Raw genomic sequence first — 22,308 nt, forward strand, 5'->3', positions numbered from 1 at the left:
CCTTCCCCCTCTCATCTATAGTGCCTCCAAGCTTTCAAAGCTGAATCTGTATTGGGTCTGGGGAACATTCAGAGATGGAGGAGGATCTGAGCCTGTAGCCAGTGACATCTGTCTTCATGAATGGGGACCTGGTACAGCAGGGAAGATCCCTGGAGACCTGCACCAGTGAAGATGAATGTTATTAGAGACCAGAGATTGTCTATGTGTGTGTTATAAATAAATAATAAAGGGGGGGGGAGATAAACAGCCATGGGGTTAAAATCCACAGAGCTATCAATTCATGCGGTGTTATCATAAACCACAGACTGGCATTCAAGTCACCTTGTGCCCCAGGATTTCATCATTATGAGCTGTTAATTTGGTGGGGTCTAGCAGGGTCTCCCTTTCTTGTCCCCTGCTTGCTCTAATGTGAAGGATAAATTTTATCACTGTTGTTGCTGTTGTTCAGTTGTCTTCAGTTGTGTCTGACTCTTCAGTACCCCATGTGGTGTTTTCTTTGGCAAAGATACCAGAGTGGTTTGCCATTTCCTTCTCTAGCTCATTTTACAGATGAGGAAACTGAAGCAAACAGGGTTAAGTGAATTGCCCAAGGTCACACAGCTAGTAAATGTTTGAGGTCAAATTTGAACTCAAGAAGATAAGTCTTCCTGACTCCAGGGGCTCTATCCACTATACCACCTAGCTTCCTGAGATATCATTAATCATCAACAACAATTATCTCTCAGATGTGGCTCATGTCTTATACCACAAAATCAGCTGGATGGAATGTTAGGACATGGACAATAGAATGCCAGGGCTAGGAGGGCCCTTAGAACCTAGAGACAAGAGTTGAAGATCTTAGAAAATAACATATCAGACATGGTAGGGACCTTAGAGGTCCATCCTATTCATTTAAATAGGAAGAAACAGACCTAGGGAAGAAAAGTGACTTTCCCAGGGCCACACCACATATATCCATTGGCAGAAGTAGAACTAGGACTTGGACTGTCTGACTGTACAGTGACTTCATTGTTCCTAATTATGATGTCTCCAAGTTGCCCATCCCCATTCCCTGGGGCACTGGGCAGATTTTGGATTGCTGTCTGAGGGATGGGTTTCTTTCCATGTTGGCTCTGGTCCTGCCAGGATGTGTTAGGCCCTTGCTGGGGACAGGACTTGGGGAATGAAGTCTGCCTTGTCTGGTGTGAAATGGAGCTACTGTGGCTTTAAAAGCATATCAGCAGTCCCCTGCCTGGCCGAGCAGAGCTGCCAGGGCGAGCCCGAAGGAGGACACCTGCAGAGCTCCTGTACAGCTGGGGAAGATTAGCCTTTTCCACTAGAGAGCACCCATTACCATGTTCCAATATGCTATCACTTCCGCTAGGAGAGCCCACAGATGAGATATCGATTGAGGTGACCCCAGGTGAGCCCTTCCCCCTTGCCTGAGATGTGTGCAGATCAGCCTGGCCGCCAGCTCTCCCGCCCCAGGCCAAAGCCAACGGGATGACGACTGGCCCCTGCCAATGCTGGCCCCCCTTCCCCCACCCCCAACATGGGCCCTCCAGGCTGCCATAGGCCAGAGCTGCTGTTCTCCATGCTAGCCAAAGTCCCCGGCTGAAAAAAGGGGGACATCAAAGGTGACTGGTGTCTCCTGTGCCTTCCTATTGGGCAGCCAGTATTCTCGGTGCCTGCAGTTGGGCAACCCTGCTTTTTGAATATGCTACACATCCCACCTCTAGCTCCAATCAGGGAGAATCTATTATCTCTCAATCAATCCACATCCTGCATCTTCCTTCCAAACCTTGCTGAGACACCCCCCCCCTTCTCCCTAAAACCTTGCCTAAAAAACTTCCCAATTCCATTCCCTCTTTGCATGCTAGCATATGTGTTTTAATGTGGCCATCCTATTTCCTCTCTGAACTTTGGAGTTCTCAGAAGGCAGAGATTTTAAGTTCTACTTTACCTGTATCTTTTTCAGATACCACAGAATTGTTTTTGGTGTCTAGTGCTGGCCTACAGAAATCTTTATATAGTATCCATCCTTCCAGGTCCAAGTTAATTCTTACTTTCTTTGTGAAGCTTTTCTCAACAAGTCCTCCGTGATCCTGTCACACTTTCTTTCCATGAAATTCATTTAGCATTTGGTATGTACTATCCCATCACAAGTTATTAGTGTGTGTCTTGTCTCCTCTAACTAGACTGGGGAACTCCCCAAAGATAGGTTTGACATCTTTTATCTTCTCATAGTACCCAGCACAGGGATGGGCCCACAGTGAGTGGATAATAACTGTTTGTCTGTCAATGAATTCAAGCCACCTAGCCTAGGTTAAGTACATCCTTAGGGATTAAAAGAACTAGTGGATGTGATTTCCGAGCCACTGTTTATAATATCTGAAAGATTTAGCAGGCCTGAGAAAGCTCCTACAGGACTAGAGAAAAGGAAATCTTGTTCAATATTTTTTAAGATGGAAAAAGAATAGAATCTGTAAACTATAGGCCAATGGGTTTGACTGAGATTGTTAGAAGAATTCTATGATGTTATTAGAAAGGTTAGTAACTATCTAGAAAAGGAAGCGGTGATCACAGTCAGAATGACTTCAACAAGAACAGGTCATGACACACTAACCTTATTTCCTTTTTAGACAGGATTACTCAACTGATAGATCAGGGAAAAGTTGTAGACATAATTTCTCTAAATTTTAGGAAAAAAAATGCGGATAAAGCATCTTATGCTAGTCTTGTGAAAAAAAAAAAGGAGGTAGGATGGCCCAGTGTTAGTACAATTAGAATCAAAACTGCTTGAATGCAGTGGTGGGCTGGTAAATGTTTAATAACTGGGGTCTCAGGAAAAAAATGTATGCACACATTTTTGGGGGGGGGGCAGGGCAATGAGGGTTAAGTGACTTGCCCAGGGTCACACGGCTAGTAAGTGTCAAGTGTCTGATGTCAGATTTGAACTCAGGTCCTCCTGAATCCAGGGCTGGTGTTCTATCCACTGCGCCACCTAGCGGCCCCTATGCACACACTTTTAAATGTAATCTGCATTTTTAACACTTTCTTAAAAATAAATCAAGCCCTGATTTGTAGTGATTGCTGACTTCTTCTTTTTTTTTTTGGTGTTAAGGGCTAAAATTCTAGCTAAACTGTCTAAAATATCTAATGAGTGGTCGCCAATAAATTATAAGCTTTAGCAAGAGTTAGACTTTTAAGCATTTATTAAGGAGAATAAGAATTTGGTAAAGAGAGAGAAAAAGGCCTAGATTTCTATCTATTAAAGGGAGAGCACATTTCTAGCTCCCTTCTCCGCCAGCGTCCAAAGGAAAGAGCGCGAGACTGAGCGCCAGTCTCTTCCTTCCTCCTCCCACTAGTCCGCGTCACTTCCTGACTCCTGAAGAAAAGACTCCTGGTCTTGCCCTCAAAGACCTTCCCTTCATGGACAGAACTCTTCTACAGTAAGTATCCAGCAGGTGGCGTTATTCCAATCGTTACAGTCCCCCCTGTTGTTCCTCAAGAAACAAAATGTTTCCTTGACGGAACAGTAAAAAGAATATAATAACTATTGCTAACTAATAATATGTGAACAACAATATAGAAAAGGAAGAGAGGAAAGTTTTGTCCAGAGGGGCGATTTTTTTTTTTGTCCTCATGAACCGACGCTTTGACATTAGTCTTGCAAAGGGAGGGCCTCTGCAGAGAATACATGTTACAGATGGTGTATATTATAACAGAAAGAGAAAAAAAACAACAAAAACAACAAATCAAAACTGTTCATTTAAAGTCTCTGAAAGTCTTTTCTCAGATGTCCTCTAGGTGTAGTCGTGGAATGGAAGTCTCTTCAGGGGTTGATGTGTGGATGCTGGTAATCAGCCAGGAAAATTTCCTACAAAATTGAGCTTAACACAACTTTAAAATAGCTTTGTCAATAATCAAATCAAACAATGAAAGTTCTCAAAAACATGTCTAAGGGAATTCAGAATCTTAGTTGTTACACATGAAACATATAATAAAACAAAAATTGAAACATTCTTTAAAATTATAATATTACTATAGTCCCCCCCTTATGGAGGGTAATTGAGAAGACAATTGCTGTGATATTAATTATTAAAAATAATTTTTTATCTTTGTTTCATCACTTTTTGCATCATCTGCCTAATTATCCTCATGCCATTATGAGAAATTAAAAAAATCTAATATAATTGGTAACAGGTGTCAAGGCCAAATTCAACACTGTATTTATCATGACACCTGAGATAATTATGGGGGTTACCATAAAAGAACAGAGAAATGATGGGATGTGAGCATTCCCACACTTGAGCAATATGTACTGCCCATACAGTATGCCAGACTTAAAATAGGTGGATGGAATACATGTCCATGCCACCAAACATATTGGAGGAAACTGAGTCAGACTTAATCAGATGCATGGGATTGAGATGTCCATGGCATCAGGCATATAGGAGGGAGCATGGAAGCCAGGTGTAGAAGTGAGATGGGTGGGATGAATACTTCCAGCCATCTGTACAATATTGTGGGGAAAAATAAAATAAAATATTAAACCAAGAGAATCCAACCTCAACATTTGTCAAAAGCCGTTCCCTCGGCCATACCTTGACTTCATGCATGTCTCCCCTCATGTGACAGTTCAGTGTCTGCTCTTGCATGTATTCCTCTTGTGATTGGATGGCATCTTGGCCAACTGGCATCTGATAACTCAGAATAAAGGCAATTAATGTCTTAAATGATAAGTTCCCATAATCCAAGTCTCATATGGATTTAAAAATTGAGGATAATAAATGATTGCAAAAAATGTGAATACATCTTGACTCAGAATATAATATATAATTATGCAACAATTTCAAATGATACCCCTTTTTTTTACTTAGTATACAATTACTTTTGTGAAAAATCAGAACATATTTGAATACAAGTTAAAGCACAACACAATCTCAAAGAACTTTTTTTTTTTGAAAAAAGAAAACTTTTACAAATGTTCCCCTCTTTTTTTTTTTTTTTTGGGAATATGCTTATCAAAAATAATACTTCTAGAATCAATTTACACTTGCCATGGCAACCAATTTGCCAAGGAAATGCTTTAAAGAGTTTGATCAAATAATCAGTTGAGAAAAAATAACAAAAACAAATAACTCAGAATATGGGAGCACAATACTCCTAGAATTAACATTGTATAATAAAATCAAAACCATGTTTCAAAATTAGATAGATGAATGAATAGAAGAAAATACACGTGGAATAATAAAAGACAATGAAATTCAAACTAGGGAAATCTAAATGAATATGAATTTAATATTAATAAGAGTACTATAAAATATAAACTTGATCACATGACTATAAAAATCTTTTACAAATATTCTCCTTGTTTTAAAAACTAAGTATAAGACACAATCTCAAAAGCATGAAAATCTTTATGAAAATAAACCCATACCATTAATTTCAAAATGTATATGTAATAGTATAGAAATCCTATGTAACCTCTGAACTGATACTATTAATAATCTGAGTGAATTTAGAACACTTTTGATTCCGATATCTAAAATCCCCAATACTCATATCAATACCTTGCTTCTTACTTCTACATTTCTGTAAAATATATATACTTCCATGGCAAAAGAAGCGGAGTCTTGAACTATGGTGATGATTGTCATTCTTATTCAGCTTAAGTTTTTCTTCTTTAACCCCTCTATATTGTCTGTCAGTCTTTTCACCATACAAATGCTTTATAAGATTACTAATTAAAGACAAAAGCAGGTTAGCAAAATTAAGAACAAAACGAGCATATCTGGAATTTAAAGGGTTTTCTAAGGTTGTTTCAGAAGCACAGCCAGGCTGGGGAAGGGCTGAGCCTGAAGCAGCAAATGTAGTTAGAGAAAGTTGAGCATGCGCATTAGATCTTTGGACTTCCCGGGCTGGGGAAGCAATGGGCTTGGCCATGGGAGGATTAGAGGGTGGGGTCTGGAGAGGAGGGGAGGGACCAGCGCAATTTGAATCAGACTTGATTTTGAACTCAGGCCTGGATTCCTCTTCCCCCACTTTGCCTCCAGGTGCTAGGGGATTAAAAGCTTCTAGAGGGTGGGTCATTGCCTCCAGGCATGCAAAATTAAAGCAACAATTACTGTAAGAACTGGGAAAAGCTGCTGGAATCTCTTCAGGTTTCTCTGAAAAAGCATGGTTGGGAGAGGGAGAGATATTTCCTTGTGTGAGTAAGTTGCTGGCTCTTTTAACAAAAATAAAAAGAAAAATAGAAAATCCACAAAAACAAAGCATTAACATGATCTTATCTCCCATTTGTCTGGTTAAACAGACCAAAATCAAAAATAGGATAATTAGGGAGTTTAAAAGGTCCATTCGAAAAAATTCAAAGGAAAAACACAGCCAGTACACCAGTACTTAGCAGTTAAAGGGAGAGGGAGGGGAAATTTCTTACCCAACCAGCAGATCAGAAGAAGACTGAGGGTTAGCTTTCCTCTTCGTGGTCAGCCATCTGTTAAGGGCTAAAATTCTAGCTAAACTGTCTAAAATATCTAATGAGTGGTCGCCAATAAATTATAAGCTTTAGCAAGAGTTAGACTTTTAAGCATTTATTAAGGAGAATAAGAATTTGGTAAAGAGAGAGAAAAAGGCCTAGATTTCTATCTATTAAAGGGAGAGCACATTTCTAGCTCCCTTCTCCGCCAGCGTCCAAAGGAAAGAGCGCGAGACTGAGCGCCAGTCTCTTCCTTCCTCCTCCCACTAGTCCGCGTCACTTCCTGACTCCTGAAGAAAAGACTCCTGGTCTTGCCCTCAAAGACCTTCCCTTCATGGACAGAACTCTTCTACAGTAAGTATCCAGCAGGTGGCGTTATTCCAATCGTTACATTGGTGAGGCAATTGGGGGTAAGTGACTTGCCCAGGGTCACACAGCTAGTAAGTGTCAAGTGTCTGAGGCCAGATTTGAACTCAGGTCCTCCTGAATCCAGGGCCAATGCTTTATCCACTGCGATACCTAGCTGCTCCCTGATTGCTGACTTCTAAGGGGTAAATGCTCATCTTGAAAATTTAGCAGTGGGCCCCAAGAAGCTGGGAGATGGCTCTAGCTCACCCTCATGTGAATGGCTGGACTCAAAGAATTGTCATTAATGATAAAAAGTCAAAGTCTTCAATGGAATGCCTCAGGGATCTCTACTTAGCCTTGTGATATTTAACATTTTATCAGTGACTTGGACAAATTCATAGGGGATAAACTTTTCAAATTTGTAGATAATGCAAAGGTGGGATGAATAACTAATTTACTGTTTTCTAAGTTAAGATTCAAAAACACTTTGACAGTGTGAACCATTGGGCTGATTCCAACAAGATGAAATATGGGAATATATCATAGACAGCTAAGTGGTATGGTAGATAGTGTCCTTGCCTAGAGGCAGGAAGGATTGAGTTCAAATATGGCCTCGGACACTTATTACCTGTGTGACCCAGGGCAAGTCACTTCACCCTGTTTTGCCTCAGTTTTCTCATCTACAAAATGAGCTGGTGAAGTAAATGGCAAACCACTCCAGTGTCTTTGCCAAGAAAATCCCAAATGGGGTCATGAAGAGTCAGACAGAACTGAAAATGATTGAACAACAACAACAAAGGGATCTGTACTGGACTTGTGATTTAATCAGTGTGGGGATCTCACAGTAATAACTCCCCCTACCAAGGCTTTGGGCATCTTTTCTACAACTAAGAGAGTTTTCTACAACAATTAGAGCATTGTCTAGAGTGTTGAGAGGGTAAGTGACTTTCCCAGGATCACACAGCCATTAGGTATCAGAGGAATGTTTTTGGCTCCAAAGTCAACATTCTATCTACTACCATGGTGCCATCTCAGATGAAATACATTAGGGAAAAATGTGAAATCTCACCCTTGGGTTCCTAAGTTCAACTTTGCTAGTACAAGATGGGAAGGCATAATTGAAAAGCGATTTGTCTGGAAAAGACCTGAGTTTCAGTGGACTTTAAGCTCAAAATGAATCAAGTGCTATATGGCAGTACCACCTTGAGCTGCAATTAAAAGAGGCATCGTTTCCAGGATCAAGATAGGGATCATTCTAACCCTTGGTCAGACCATGTCTGGAACACTGGGCTCAGTTCTGGCCATCAGGGTTGTACATTGATAAACTGGAGAGTACCCAGAGGAGGACAACCAGGATGGTGAAGGGCTTCAAGTCTATGGCGTATGAATGGTGGAAGGAACTGAAGATGTTTAGCTTGAGAAGAGAGGCCTGAAGGGTGGGCCTGGGAACCTGATTGCTCTCTTCAAGCATTTGACAGGTTGCCATGTAGAAGAGGGATTACTCTGTTTGTGCAAAGATGCTAACTCAGGCTTGATAGGAGTAGAAATTCCCTAACAATGAGAGGTATCTAGAAATGGAATAGAAATGCCTGGGAAAGATACTACTTCCCACACATTGGAAGTCTTCAAGTAAGGCCTAGATGATCACCTCTTGGGTAATACTACTTAATATTAATAGTCAGAGTTTGTATAGCACTTTGTAAAGCACTTTACAAATGTTCCTCATTTGATCCTCATGAAAACCCTGGGGTGTAGGTGTTGTTATTATCTCTATTTTACAGATAAGGAAACCAAGGCAGGCAGAGGTTAAATGACTTGCCCAGGGTCACATAGCTGGTAAGTGTCTGAGACTGGATTTGAACTCAAGTCTTTCTGACTCTAGGTCCACTGTTCTATCTACTGTGTGACCTACCTAACTTTTTTGGGGGGATAGAGGTTTGTCTAGATGACCAATGAGGTTTCTCCCATCTCTGAAATACTGTGCTTCATTGATTGACTTCATTTTGAGTTCTCTGGTTCAGCCCCAGATCATAAGGCAATCCGTCCTTGGCAAAACTGTCAGGGAGATGAGGTTGGCTTTCAGGACAACTTCCTGATGACAATCAGAGAATCTCTGAGTTGGAAGGCATCTTGGCAGTCATTTAGTCTGACAGGTTTCCCAACAGAAATCTGCTGTGCAACATTCCAAACAAGTGGGCATTCAGCCTCTGCTCAGGAGACATCTCACTAATGTAAAATCCATGATTTTCTGAGGCAGCCCAGACTTCTTTTGGATGGCTCTAATTGCTAGGAAGTTTTTCCCCATCTGACAAAATCTACTTCTCTGTAACTTTCAAATGTGGTTTCTAATTCTGCTCTTTGGGACCTTCCCCCTTTCAATGGCTTTGTCCCCCTCCTGTCTCCCCCAACTACATGGTGTCAACTGCCCTGAGCCTCTCTTTGAGAACATTCTCTTGTAGGGGGCCTGATCTATTTGGAAAGACCCATTTCTCACCCTGAGGGAAAGACCTCCAGACATTTCCCCTGTGAGCTACCCCAGGGAAATTCTGGGTACTATGTTCACTTCTGGGAACCTCCCGTTAAAAGTAACTTTCATATTCTAGAGGGCTGGAGACAATGTCATGAGTGGCATTAGTTGTAAGATATAAGGGTATTTTGTCTGGATAAAAGACTAAGGGAGAGACATGTTAGGCAACATACTTGGTCTGGGTGGCTCCTAAAGTCAGAATTAGAATCATTGGGGTCAAGTTATAGGGAGGCAGATTTCAGCTACAAATTTAAAAAGCCAAAACTTTCCAATTAGAGTTATAAAGCAAATAGAAAAGGCTGCTGTGTTTGGTAGTGAGCTCCCTGTGAGGGAAACCACAGGCAAGCATTCTTAATCTTATCACAGACCCCTCAGGCAATCTGGTGAGGCCCATGGACCCATTCTCAGAATGGTGGTTGTTTTTTTCAGGGCAATGAGGATTAAGTGACTTGCCCAGGGTCACACAGCTAGTAAGTGTCAAGTGTCTGAGACAGGATTTGAACTCAGGTCCTCCTGAATCCAGGGCCGGTGTTTTTATCCACTGCACCACCTAGAATAATGTTTTCAAATGCATAAAATTAAATACATGAGATCACAAAGGAAACTAATGATAATAAAAGTTTCCAAAATATGAAGAAAAAACATCAAATTCATGGACCCCAAATTAAGAATCCTTGCCAGAGATTAGACTAGATGATTTCAAAGTGCCCTTTCAATTTCAGGATTCTTTCATTCTGTAATTAAAATGTACCCAGCCTGTGTTTCACCTTAGCTAATTAATGTTTTTGTGGGCTTTATATCTATCTCTAGGGCCCCAGAATTTTTTGCCTCTGAAAATCTGATTCCTGGAAAGTCCCAAGAATTTTCCTAACCCTCTGCCTGGAAGTAGTTCAATCCAGGACCCCACTACCCAGGCTGCCAACTCCAGTTTTGATGCAATTGCCTTCTTCCTGGTTCCCCAAAAGTGACCAATTGAAGAAATCTAGCGTTCCGACCTCTGTGTACAAAAGCACAGCTAAGGTCTCCTCCATAGCTCAGGAGACAGTCCTCCAGATTCCTGTTGTGGAAGACAGGCCAGAGACAAACATGACATTATATCTTTGAGTCAGATGGCAGTGGTGGCAGAGCTCAGACTAGAACCCAGGAGTGCGGGCACCCGGTTTCCTGCCACAAATCCTAGATCATACTCCCATGTCCCAGGAGGGGAGAAAAAACATGTCATTTTCCCAGCTGTAAAGTTAGAGCCTCCTTATTCTCTTGCTATGAAGGGAAATTGGATTCACTGGCAGCTTTTGATTCCTGCCTAAGTAATATGTGTGTGCTTGAAGTATGGAGAGGATTGAATAGGAGACCCCAAACATAAGCTAATTAAAGTGCTTTGAAGATCAGAAGTGATTCACAAGCCCCTGGTGTATTCCTAATAACCTGTAATAATATAATATACTTTTAGGCTCTGGTTTTCACAACCTAGACACAACATCCACTTCATGAGGCCACATGCTAATTGTTAAGGATGGTGACCCCTGTCCCAGCAAATGCAGCAGCAGGGGAGAGGCAGCAGACCTTACCGAGAGCCTGCCAGGCCAGGACCCAGCATGGTCATAAGCCAGGTATCCTTCCTCTAGCAAATGCAACAGAGTTCATTCCTACCCTTGCTCCAGGGGGCCAGATTTATGAAAAACGTTTAATTAATCAATCAAGTACTCATTGAACATAGTACTTAAACTAACCGTGCCTAGGCCCTGGGGAAGATGACAAAGCTGAACGTAAATGACATTCTTTTTGTGCTAATAATATTTATATTATATATAATATAGTATGTAACATATATTATATATAATATGTAAAAATATATAGTTCAAAGCAGTTTTTGTTTCCATTGTACAGGTGAGGAAACTGAGGCTCAGAGGTTGAGTTGCCCAGGGTCACACAGCAACCATCTGAGGGGACATTTGGACTCACATTTTCACAGCCCTAAGTTTGGCCCTCTCTCCTTTCCACCATACTTTCTCAGAGAATCAGATGACTTAAAGTCATCCAGAAATCATCCCACCCAAACCGAAGCAGGGATCCCTGACAAGTGGTCATCTAGTGATCTTGAACAGTTCCAGGGATGTGGCACCCACTATATATCCCAAGATGGTTCATTTCATTTGAGGCAGGGGGAGCTTTTCCTTATCTCAAGGGGAAATCTATAGTGTTTTAGCTTCCATCCATTGTTCTTGCTATTCATGGTCGTTTTCAGTCTGGTACAGTGCGAAATGTGCTGGTTTGGGAGACCGAGGAGCTGGGTTCGAATGATAACTCCATCACTGTTTTCCTGTTTAACCTTAGGCAATCACTCAGCTCTCTAGATCTCAATGTCTCCATGTGTTAACATGGAGGGTTTGATTAGATGATTGTGCTGAGAGCATTCTTGGCTCACAATCCTATTTTCCTTGGGCAGGAAGGCACCTTATTATTGTATGAAGGGAGAACAAAGGGCTATTTCTGATTGCCACAGTGAATAATAAACTTCAGGAGGCCATTACCAGAGGTAAGAACTAGAAATGAATCCCTCAAGACACAGATGCCACTGCTGCTCCTACTTCACAGGGTTTCTGTGAGGATCTAAGAAGATAATCTATATCTAGTGTTTTGTGGATATTAAAGTGCTATATACATGGTAGTTATTCTTATTTCTGAAGAGGAAAATCACGGGTCTGCTAAGAGAAAGCAGCATTGACCTAAGCTTTGCTCCCGATGTCCAGTAGGACAGCCCTACCTACTTGCCTAGAGAGCTGGTCCTTCAAGGCCTCGGTTGGTAGCAGGATCCTGGGCTCGATGGGACCCCAGGTTAAAGTCCAGGAAACCAAAACTGGGTTGTCTGTTGGGCTGGGGAGAGTCCACATGAACTTTTGAACTCTTTCTCTCCTATTGATAGAAGGTATATTCTATGGCAAGGTAGCCTCCGGAAGCAAGAGGAGTTACAAACACACAAGCAAACACGATTCCCAGGAAATAAAGAAACTCTATCCACAGTAGCCTTTTATGATGATGGTGGTGGTTGTTATTATTATTATTATGGTTGTATTTTCTCCTCCATCCCCCCACCCCCCTCATAGATCACTTCTGTCTGCTACAGGAACACGAAACAAAGCCTGGTTGAGCGGCAGCCCAGGAGACTGAGCAACAATCACAAAATGCCAGGACATTCAGCGCCGTTACTTGGCGAAATCAGCAGCAACACTGAGAACAGCTCCACATTATTGATGGCGTGGGCTTAGTCTATTTGCCAGTGACCTTGCTCTGCAGACGATGATACTCCTTTAGCCTGTAAACCAGATTAAAAACAAAAAGAGGTAAATTGACAGTAATAACACATATTCACTTCAATTAATTCAGGTGGAGCTGGGGGCAGCTGTTTGTTAAGATGTAGGTGAAGTTGTCTTTTTTTTTATTTACCCCCTCTTCCTATGCCTGCCCTCCTCCCTCCCCCTCAATAATGTAATTAATTTATCTTTGAGAGAAAACAGTTCATGTTATTGTTCAGTACAAAGCAGTTAACTGGCAATGGAAAATGAAGAGGCCATTATGAAAATATGTCTTGCTCAATGCAATTTAAAAGGGCTCATCAGGCCCTTAGAAAAACACACAGTTAAGGGGGCAATGAGGGGGAGGTTAGGAGGGAAGGACACTCCCAGGGTCGGCATGACAATGCTAGGTTCAATATAGCTCCTGGTTCAGACAAGCCCAGGGAACCCTGAGTTTGGTCAGTTCTGGAAAGGATGAGGGAATAAGATATAATTAATACATTGTTTATGGACATGGACTTGGTAGAGAACATCATGGTTCTTCTTCCCTACCTCAGACTCTATGAGAAGACATGCATGCATCTTTTCCTACCTTAGAAACAGCCCTGACCCAACTGTCCCTTCTGCTTCAAGGTAGGGGACTTGAGGGAGTGGTACAGGTGAAAAGGGTTCTGGCCCGGGAGTCAGGAGACCCAGACCTGTTGTTAGAGGACTGCTTCTAGAGTCTGAGGACCTAGGTTCAAATCCCACCTCTGACAACTTGCTAGCTGTGTGACCTTGGCCAAGTCGTTTATCCATCTTGGGTGCCTCAGTCTTCTCATTTGCAAATCAAGATGGCCTCTGAGGTCCCAGTCTAGAGGTTGAAGATCCTAGGATTCTATGGTCCTGAGGTATGCAGCTAAGTTTGGAGATTCTCATCATCAGGTTGGCCATGAGATGATGAATTTTATAGGCACGAAGTCATAGAGAGGTTGCAGTGGGTATCACCGCTCAGAAGAAAAATCACAGATCCTTGATGTATGGATGTCTTTTAGACATGATTGTAAAAACTGGATTATATCCTGTGATTTCATTGGTCTAGGGCAGAGGAGTTGAACTCTAGGCCCAGGTGAGGCCTAAAGCCAATTAATATGCAATTGGGAAATGTTTAACAAAATAAACAAAAACGCAACATAACACAGATAAAGCTTATTTGTGGTTTTCTTGTGTGTGTGGGGGGGTGGTTTTGTTTTGTTTTTGCAGGGCAATGAGGTTTAAGTGACTTGCCCAGGGTCACACAGCTAGTAAGTGTCAAGTGTCTGAGGTAATTTGAACTCAAGTCCTCATGAATCCAGGGCCAGTGCTTTATCCACTGTGGCACCTAGCTGCCCCCTATTTGTGGTTTTCTAAACCAATATGCACAGGGATCCTTTTCTATTTGAGTTTTTCACCATTGGCCTAGAAAGTCTCAATGAAGAAACTCCCTCTACCAATGCAGGCTGGCACAGGTTGTGCAACTTCTAGTTACATTGAGAAGGGATATGCTCAGTCACACAGCAGTAAGTGTCAAAAGGTAGGACCTGAACCCAGTTCTTCCTTACTCTAGAACCAGTTCTCATTTGTTTGTCTTGCAGTGTGACAATTTCTATGGTCCTATCTCCTTTCCTAAGCAAGCTATAAGCTCCCCTAGGCCAGGAAGCATGTCTTCTCCTCTATTTCCCCTGCCACCTCACACAGAGCAACAAAGTAATCAGTGCTCACTAACTGATCACTTTAAGATGCTAATCCATCAAGCTTAGCGCTACCAAGTGCAGGGAAAAAGTGATATAAAATAAACATATTCCAAACATTCTTCTCCTCTCTCCCACCCACCGTGGGGGAAAGTGTTCATAGGCCCCAAGGAGCTGAGTCATGTTAAAACCAACCACCCATTTTTGTTGTCCAGCAGTTTCAGGTGTATCTGATTCTTTGTGACCACACTGGCGGTTTTCTTGGTCAAGATACTGGAGTGACTTGCCATTTTCTTCTTCAGCTTATTTTACAGATGAGGAAGCTGAGGTAAACAGGGGTCAGTGACTTGTTTAGGGTCACACAGCTAGTAAGTCAGGTAAGATTTGAACTCAGGTCTTTTTGTTTTTTGGGGGGGTTTTTTGAGTGGCAATGAGGGTTAAGTGACTTGCCTAGGGTCACACAGCTAGTAAGTGTCAAGTGTCTGAGGCCAGATTTGAACTCAGGTCCTCCTGAATCCAGGGCCAGGGCTTTATCCACTGCACCACCTAGCTGCCCCCAAACTCAGGTCTTTTTGACTCCAGGCCTGGCACTCTACCCACCTGGCCACCTAGCCTCCCCATATCTTTCTACCACTTCCTAATCCCTCCAACCCCCAAGTGCCGTAGACACTGATGAATACATAGGAGGTGCTCAGTGAATAGTGCTGTTGAGAGATGGATGGAAGGAAAGACTCTTCAAGTAAGGGCAGAGGTCCATTTCCCCTTCTGATTTTGTAGGGATTGGTGATCAGAGACTAATGGTGGAAGTGGAGGAAAAATGTGGACTAGCATCACAAGAGGCCCCAAGCCCCCACTCCCCTCCTGGGCTGGGACTAACCCAAATATACTCACCTGAGGGAGTTGATGTTGATGAAGCCAGTGGCATCAGACGGCTCATAATCACCCTGCACATTCATGCTGCAAGAGAGAAGACAGGAGAACATCAAACATCAGCATTACCCACAAGGGTCAGCTCCATACTCTGCAGTTCAGGATCCTGTCTCTGATGGAGGTTTTGCTGTTCAGTCGTTTTTCACTTATGTCCGACTCTTCACGATGCTATTTAGGGTTTTCTTGGCAAAGATACTAGAATGGTGTGGCCATCTTCTTCTCCAGCTCATTTTACAGATGAGGAAACTGAGGCAAACTGGGTTAAGTGACTTGCCCAGGGTCACACAGTTAGTAAGTGTCAATGGAGGTAGTTTATGACAACACAGTCATTTTCATTTTTTCAGATTCACAGACTGGATGTGTCCAACAAGCAATCAAATCAAAAATATTTATTAAAAGTTTATTGTGTGGGGGCAGCTAGTTGACACAGTGGATAAAGCACCGGCCCTGGATTCAGGAGTACCTGAGTTCAAATCTGGCCTCAGACACTTGACACTTACTAGCTGTGTGACCCTGGGCAAGTCACTTAACCCCCATTGCCCCACAAAAAAAAAAAAGTTTATTGTGTGCCATCTCTTGGGAATACAAAGGAAAAATAGTCCCTGTTCTGCTGAGCAAGACAACATATACATAAATAATAACAGCTGGCATTTATATAGTGCTTGCAAAGTACTTTACACTTTTATTTCATTTGATACTCTCAACAGCCCTAGGAGGTGCTGTTATTATCCGTATTTTACAGATGAGGAAACTGAAGCTAGAAGAGGTTAAATGACTTGTCACCCAACTAGCAAGTGCCTGAGGGAGAATTGTCCTGATTCCGAATCTAACACTCTATCCACTATAGCACTTAACTGCCTAGATGACATCCAAGACACATAAAAAAAAATAACAACAATTTGACCCCCATAACTCTGTGAAGTAGGAACTCTTATTATACCCATTTCATAGATGGGGAATCTGAGTCTAGGCTGGATTTGAACTCAGGTCTTACTGACTCCAAGTGCAATGCTATATCCATCATATCACCTAGCTGTCCGCAAAGTCCCTACAAGATAAACAGAAAGTACAATCTCCTTTCATGACCCACTCTGTAAGTAGCTGTCATCCAGGGATGTAGTTAAGCTTTCTTGAAACTATTTTCACTGATGTTGTTTGGACTCTCTTATCTGGAAGGCAATAGTTTTCATAAACTGACTCCCAATTATATAATGGGAGCAACGTGGTATAATTAGAAGAGGCCCTAGAAGTCAGGATTCCTAGGTTTCAGCTCTGTCACTAATTTGCCATGTGACCTTGGGCAAATGAAATAATATATGCACAAGCATTCTGAAAGCTATAAAGTACTCTAAAAATGTAAGGATAAATTATCAAATCAGATGGCCTTGGCCCTTTGTTTGTCCTAAAATTCTCTTTTCAAATTCTGTGTGTGTGTTTGTGTGTGTGTGTGGTGTATGTGTGTACTTGTGCTTGCTACAGGCCGGGCCAAAAGCAAACACTTCTCCTTCCTGGGATTAGGTGAACAAGTGTGCCCTCATCTGCTCCATTTTTTGTTGTTCCTATCTTTCCCAGAAAGAAAGTACACTAAGTTTGTTTTTTTGTCTTTCCTCATCTTCACCTCTTTGATCCATAGATGTCCTTTGAAAGGAAGGAAACAAGCATTTATCAAATGCCTACTATGGAAGAGTCATTGGGCTAAACACTTTACAAATACCATCTGATTCAATCCTCACAACAATCCCAGGAAGTAGTTCTATTATTGTCTTCTTTTTACAGCTAAGGAAACTGAGGCAAACAGAGGTGAAGTGACTTGTCTGGGGTCACACTGCCAGTAAGTACGTGTCTGAGGCTGGATTCGAACTCAGGTCTTGCTGACTCCAGGCCCAGTGCTCTATCCACTGTGCCACCAGATGCCTCCTAGGAGCTTTGTTGGCCTTCCTCCAGGTCAGAAGCATTCCAGATGTGTAAAAAGTCTGTGTATGTGTCTCAAGGCAAGAGGGCCCTTTGTAGTACATGACACTTAATAAGTGCTTAATAAATGCTTAATTATTATCTAGGAGGAGTAGCTCCTTACATACACCCACCCTTCACCCCTCTTAGACTGTAAGCTTTTTTTTATCAGGGCAATGAGGGTTAAGTGACTTGCCCAGGGTCACACAGCTAGTAAGCGTCAAGTGTCTGAGGCTGGATTTGAACTCAGGTCCTCCTGAATCCAGGGCCAGTGCTTTATCCACTGTGATACCTAGCTGTCCCCCAGACTTTAAGCTTCTGGAAGGCAAGGGGACTATGTTGTCATGTGAATCCATACTTTGCACACTCTTTTTTGGAATAGACCTATCATTCCATTGATGCAAGGCAGTCCCTTCCTCTCCCAGTCCAGATGGTTACCTTTTCCTGCAACTTACATTCTTAAAAGGGGCAGCTAGGTGGAGCAGTCACTTAACCCCAATTGCCTCCACAAACCAACCAAAACAAAACCAAAAAAGAAAGAACTTACAGTCTTAAAAAAGAGTTATCAATACTCTCTTTGGAAAGAGAGTCAAGAGAAAGAAAGAGAAGATGAGTAACCACATCCCGCACACCCACCAATTATTTCCCTTCCCCTTTGCCCTGTCCCCCTTTCCTTCTGTCTCCCACTATAGTTACTGTCTCTAGAAGCCTCTTTCCCAGGCTCTCAGGCTGTGATGTTTACTTGACTTATGGTGAAATAATTATAGAGGGTGGTTTTTGTTTACTTGATCTCTGGATTAATCTGGACCTCTCTTCCTCCTCTCAACATTCCACTTCCTGGGCCACTCCAAACCCCAATCACATACCTCTTGCCTCCCTTTCCATTTGGCTTCACTTCCATATCTAAAATGGCTTGGGGACCCAGCATCCCCTCCATTCTCTGTAAAAGTTTTCTGGTCCAGTTGCTCCTTTTCTACCCCCTTTCCTTCTTCCCTCATCATTCCTCACCTCCCCTTTCCTCAACTCTATCTGTCATATGCCAATAGATAGTCTTCTCTGGAGCAATTTACCCATATGGAGGGAAATGGTTTCCTCAGTAATAAGGAAACAGCTCAGTCTAAGTATCTCACCCAGGGTCACCTAGTAGCAGTTCAGATTCGAACCCAAGCCCTGTTTCCACAATGTTCTTGCCGCCATGGTATATCTGCCTCAGAGTCTCTGGAAGTCCTTTATAACTTCTGTGACCATCACTGGAATTTCATCCCCAGGTTTGAGACACATTGCTCTCTGACCTCTTAATAATTGATCAATGTCAGGAGTCTCATGAATTCTTTTCAATGATGCTTCTGCCTTTGGCACCAAAATATCTTCTAGGTCTTCTTAGGGACTGTAGGCTACAGGAGCTGACTTCTGGTACCTACGCTCAGTGGAAACCAAGTGAATGTCTAAGAAGAAGCTAGAACTTAAGATGACTTGTATGGAATGATGCAAAACAAACCAAGAAGAGCTGAGAGAAGGATTTACACAACCACCACAATAACAAAAAGGAAAACAATACTAAAAGACTTCAGAACTGCAATCATTGCACTGACCTATTGTGAAGTATGCTTCCCTGGTGGTGGACCGTGGGTGAAGAATGAGACATACATTTTCAAACACAGACAATGTCTTGGCTTGTTTTGCTTTGCTTGACTGCACTCATTTGTTTCAAGAGAGGATTGATTTCCCTTTGTGGTGGTGGTAGGGAGGGAATCACTGACAGGTGGCTTAGGGCAGTGGTTTAAAGAAGGTTGACTCTCCTTGCTTGTTGTCACCCATTTATTTAGTGTCTTGTGAAGCAAATAAAAGGCTTTGCTTACTCATTGAAAAGAAGAAGCGACTTTGTCCTATATGCCTTTGCATCCCCTGTGGCAGCCAGCACAGAAGAAGCACATCGCAGTATTTAGAGCTGCAAAGACCCTTAGAGATCACACAGCTCAAACCCCTCATTTTAAAGATGAGGAAAACTGAGTCCCAGAGCAGTTAAGTGACTTACCCAAAGTCACACAGGGGCTGAGAAGCAAAGCCAGGATTTGAAAGTCTGGCCTTCTGACTCCAAATCCTGTGCATCCCTCCAATTAGTTGCCAAATCTTGTCCTTTCTCCCTCCACAATGTCTCACTTTGCCCCCCTTCTCTCTAATCACACAGACACCGCCTTAGAGAGGTTCTCATCACCTCTTGGTTAGATTACTGCGACTGCTTCCTCTCTGGTCCGCCTGCTCTAGGCTATCCCCACTCCAGTCCATTTTCCAGGCTGCAGCCAAGGTAACATTGCTTGAGCTCAGAGCTGACTGTGTGGCTCCCCTACTCAGCTTCCTAGTGCCTCCAGGATGAAAACAGAAACTTCTCCATTTATCTCTTAAAGCTCTCCACCACCCAAGTCCAACCTACTTTACTAACCTAACTGGACATCACAGCTGTGTCCTGATCAGTGCAAATAGCGAATTCCCCTGAAGTTGTCGAATGTGTTTGAATTTTGCTATTAGAAATGATAATTATGTAAAATATAGTCATTGGTTCCAGCTCGGTGGAAATACACAGTGTGAATTTGAATAATGAGACCACTTCAGGGAATTCTCTATTTCCACTAATCGGGACTTAGCTGTACTCTCCAGTCCTGTACTCTGTGACCCAAACTGGCTTCCTCTCTATGTATTAGATGTAACATGCATGCATACAGACCAACATGTTGTCTCTCCCATTAGAATATAAGCTACCTGCAAGCAGGCATTGTTTCATTCTATATCACCTAGTACAGTCATATCTATATCACCTAGTACAGTCTCTGCTTAACAAATGCTTACTGTTTGATTAATTTACTCTCCACTCCTGCAAGCTTCTGTCTGTTGGGAGAATGAATGAATGGCCTTTCTTGCACCACTTTCTCAGACCTGTTATTTGAAATGGGGAATATTTGATATTCCCCCCTTGCCTGAGCACAGTGACTTCAACCTGCTCTTGGGCCCCAAACACAGACTCCCCAGCACCGAACCCCCTATTTCAGGGAGTACCACAGACTGAAACCTAGACAGAGACAGGCATTCAGTTCCCCTCCTTCTCTTCCCACAATTCCTCACATATAAATCCTCAGAACAGGCCTCCGATCATTCTTCTTCTTTCTCTCTCTTATAAATTAATACCAAACAATTTAATAAAACCAGACCCCAAACAGGCCCCTCCCTGATCACTGCTGCCAGGCCCTCTTCCCGAAGATTGGCTAAATCTGGGTAAATGAGTCCTCTAACATGGCCAAAGAGTTCTAACAGCTCATTTCTCAGGAACTGAAAAACCTCTTTTAAAAATTGGGGCGGAGGAGGTGGGGGGGAGGGAAGAGTGAGGGAGAGAAAGAGTTTACAATGATTTTTTTTTTACCTCCCCTGACGGTCTACAGAAAACCTCTGTGCTTTTATTTTTGCTCACTCGAGTGGTTCTGACCTGCTCTATAATTACGTTACTTTCTACCCACTGTGCTGCGGCATTTCGAGCCTCCACTACCTCTCGCGGCTTCCTCGCTGGTCCCTGTGACGCTGTCACTCAACGGCTTTCAAATCAGCGATGTAGAAATCAGAAAGAAAAGGAAAATGGTCGGAGACACAGTGAGAATAAATGCTCCTGCTTTTCTCTCTTTTTTTTCCTCCCTTCCCTTTTTACCTTATTCATTTAATCTCCCTGAGTGAGAATGCGAGGCATAATGAAGGGTTGGACAGATTATTAGAAGCTGTTGATTTAGAGGGGGAGGGAAGAAAAAGCCAGAAAGAGAAAGAGAGAAGATAATTTGACATTTACCCCGACTGATCTAAACTGATTCGGTTATATTTATGGCTTATAAAGTGTTTAGAAAGATTGAAGGGGGGGGGCGGGAAGCCAACACGGTGAAGAAAAGGGAAAGAAAAAAATATTGACTGCAAAACAAAACTCGTGCTTTAATTCTCAACTTGCCTTCGTGGAGGCAATAGCTCTGAGTTACACTAGGTCTTGAGGCTGTAGTCCAAACCCGACCTAGCCAGGAATGGGCTGTGTATGAGTCTTAGTCAAACCTGGAGGGGGATCTTGGAGCTTCAAGAGGCAGAGAAGAGACCAGAGTGGGGTTAAAATTTTCTTCCGTATTCATGTGTTTGCATATGCACAGCATAAAAGGTTCAACATGGCATGGCTTCCTTTGCCTCTTGTCAATCCCAAGCAAAGAAGCTTGAAGATTGTTGTTTAACAGGTGGGGATGTCTCATAGATGTGGGGGCTCCATCTTTAGCCCTCCTCTTCAAGGTCAGACCTCTGGGCCAGTCCCCAGGGAATGGGTGAGATTAAGGGCAGTAATCTCCTGTGGGGGAGAATTTGGCTCCTCTAACAGTGTCAGGGCCCAAAGTGTTTACTAACAATATTCAAAGGTAATATTGGGTTCTGTCTCTACTACCCAGTCCCTTGTGGGCTTTTGAGAAGGAAGAGGCTTCAGAAAAATGTGTAAATCTTCCTACTCCAAGATGAAAAAAAAAGGTGATTCCAATATGAAGAGATGCAAGAGAATTAGGGAAAATGTTAAACCCAGAGGGAGATGGACCCCAACGGAGAAACCAAGGTGAGAGGAACAAAGACCCCAGTGGAGCTCACAGTCACTCAGGAGAGGAAATGGAGCTGAGACTCCTGGGGATTGGATGTTACCTCGAACTTGAATCCTGGCCGCCTAAGGACTGGAGGTGAGTATACCATGAGGGAGGGAGCCTTCTTTTGTTCAGAAAGCTGAGGATGGGGAAGAGGGAGGGGCAGGGCAGGGAGCAGAAAAGAGGTTGCCCATCTGCCCACTACTTACCTCACCAGCTCTTCATTGTATAGTGACTGGGGAGACTCTCGGCCCAGGATGTAGACCTGGCCCTTGAAGACAGACACCTGGACCTTGCCTTCAACTCCTTCCTGGGACTTGGCAATGCAGTGGCGGACAAACTCACACTCCGGACTGTGCCAGAAACCTGGAGGGGGTGAGATGAAGGGGTGCACCACTCAGCTTTGGTCAGGATGCTACAATGCTCCCAGCCCCACCATTCATCTTCCCTGCTTTCT

The 22,308-nt window shown here is 42.9% G+C and overlaps 1 protein-coding gene across 2 annotated transcripts in view; it reads right to left on the reverse strand.

The window, feature by feature from the left end:
* Positions 1 to 12,361: 12,361 nt before the first annotated feature.
* Positions 12,362 to 22,308, reverse strand: part of ASS1 (argininosuccinate synthase 1) — an 86,121-nt gene continuing 76,174 nt past the window's right edge. For both annotated transcript variants that reach the window (XM_043983580.1, XM_043983581.1), the window contains exons 13-15: positions 22,061 to 22,217; positions 15,229 to 15,294; positions 12,362 to 12,648 (exon numbers count right to left, since the gene is read on the reverse strand). In XM_043983580.1, the coding sequence (XP_043839515.1) occupies positions 12,603 to 12,648; positions 15,229 to 15,294; positions 22,061 to 22,217 (269 nt within the window). In that variant the 3' untranslated portion in view covers positions 12,362 to 12,602. The remainder of the gene's footprint in view (positions 12,649 to 15,228; positions 15,295 to 22,060; positions 22,218 to 22,308) is intronic.

This window comes from Dromiciops gliroides, chromosome 2 (assembly GCF_019393635.1).
Source record: "Dromiciops gliroides isolate mDroGli1 chromosome 2, mDroGli1.pri, whole genome shotgun sequence".
NCBI lineage: Eukaryota > Metazoa > Chordata > Mammalia > Microbiotheria > Microbiotheriidae > Dromiciops > Dromiciops gliroides.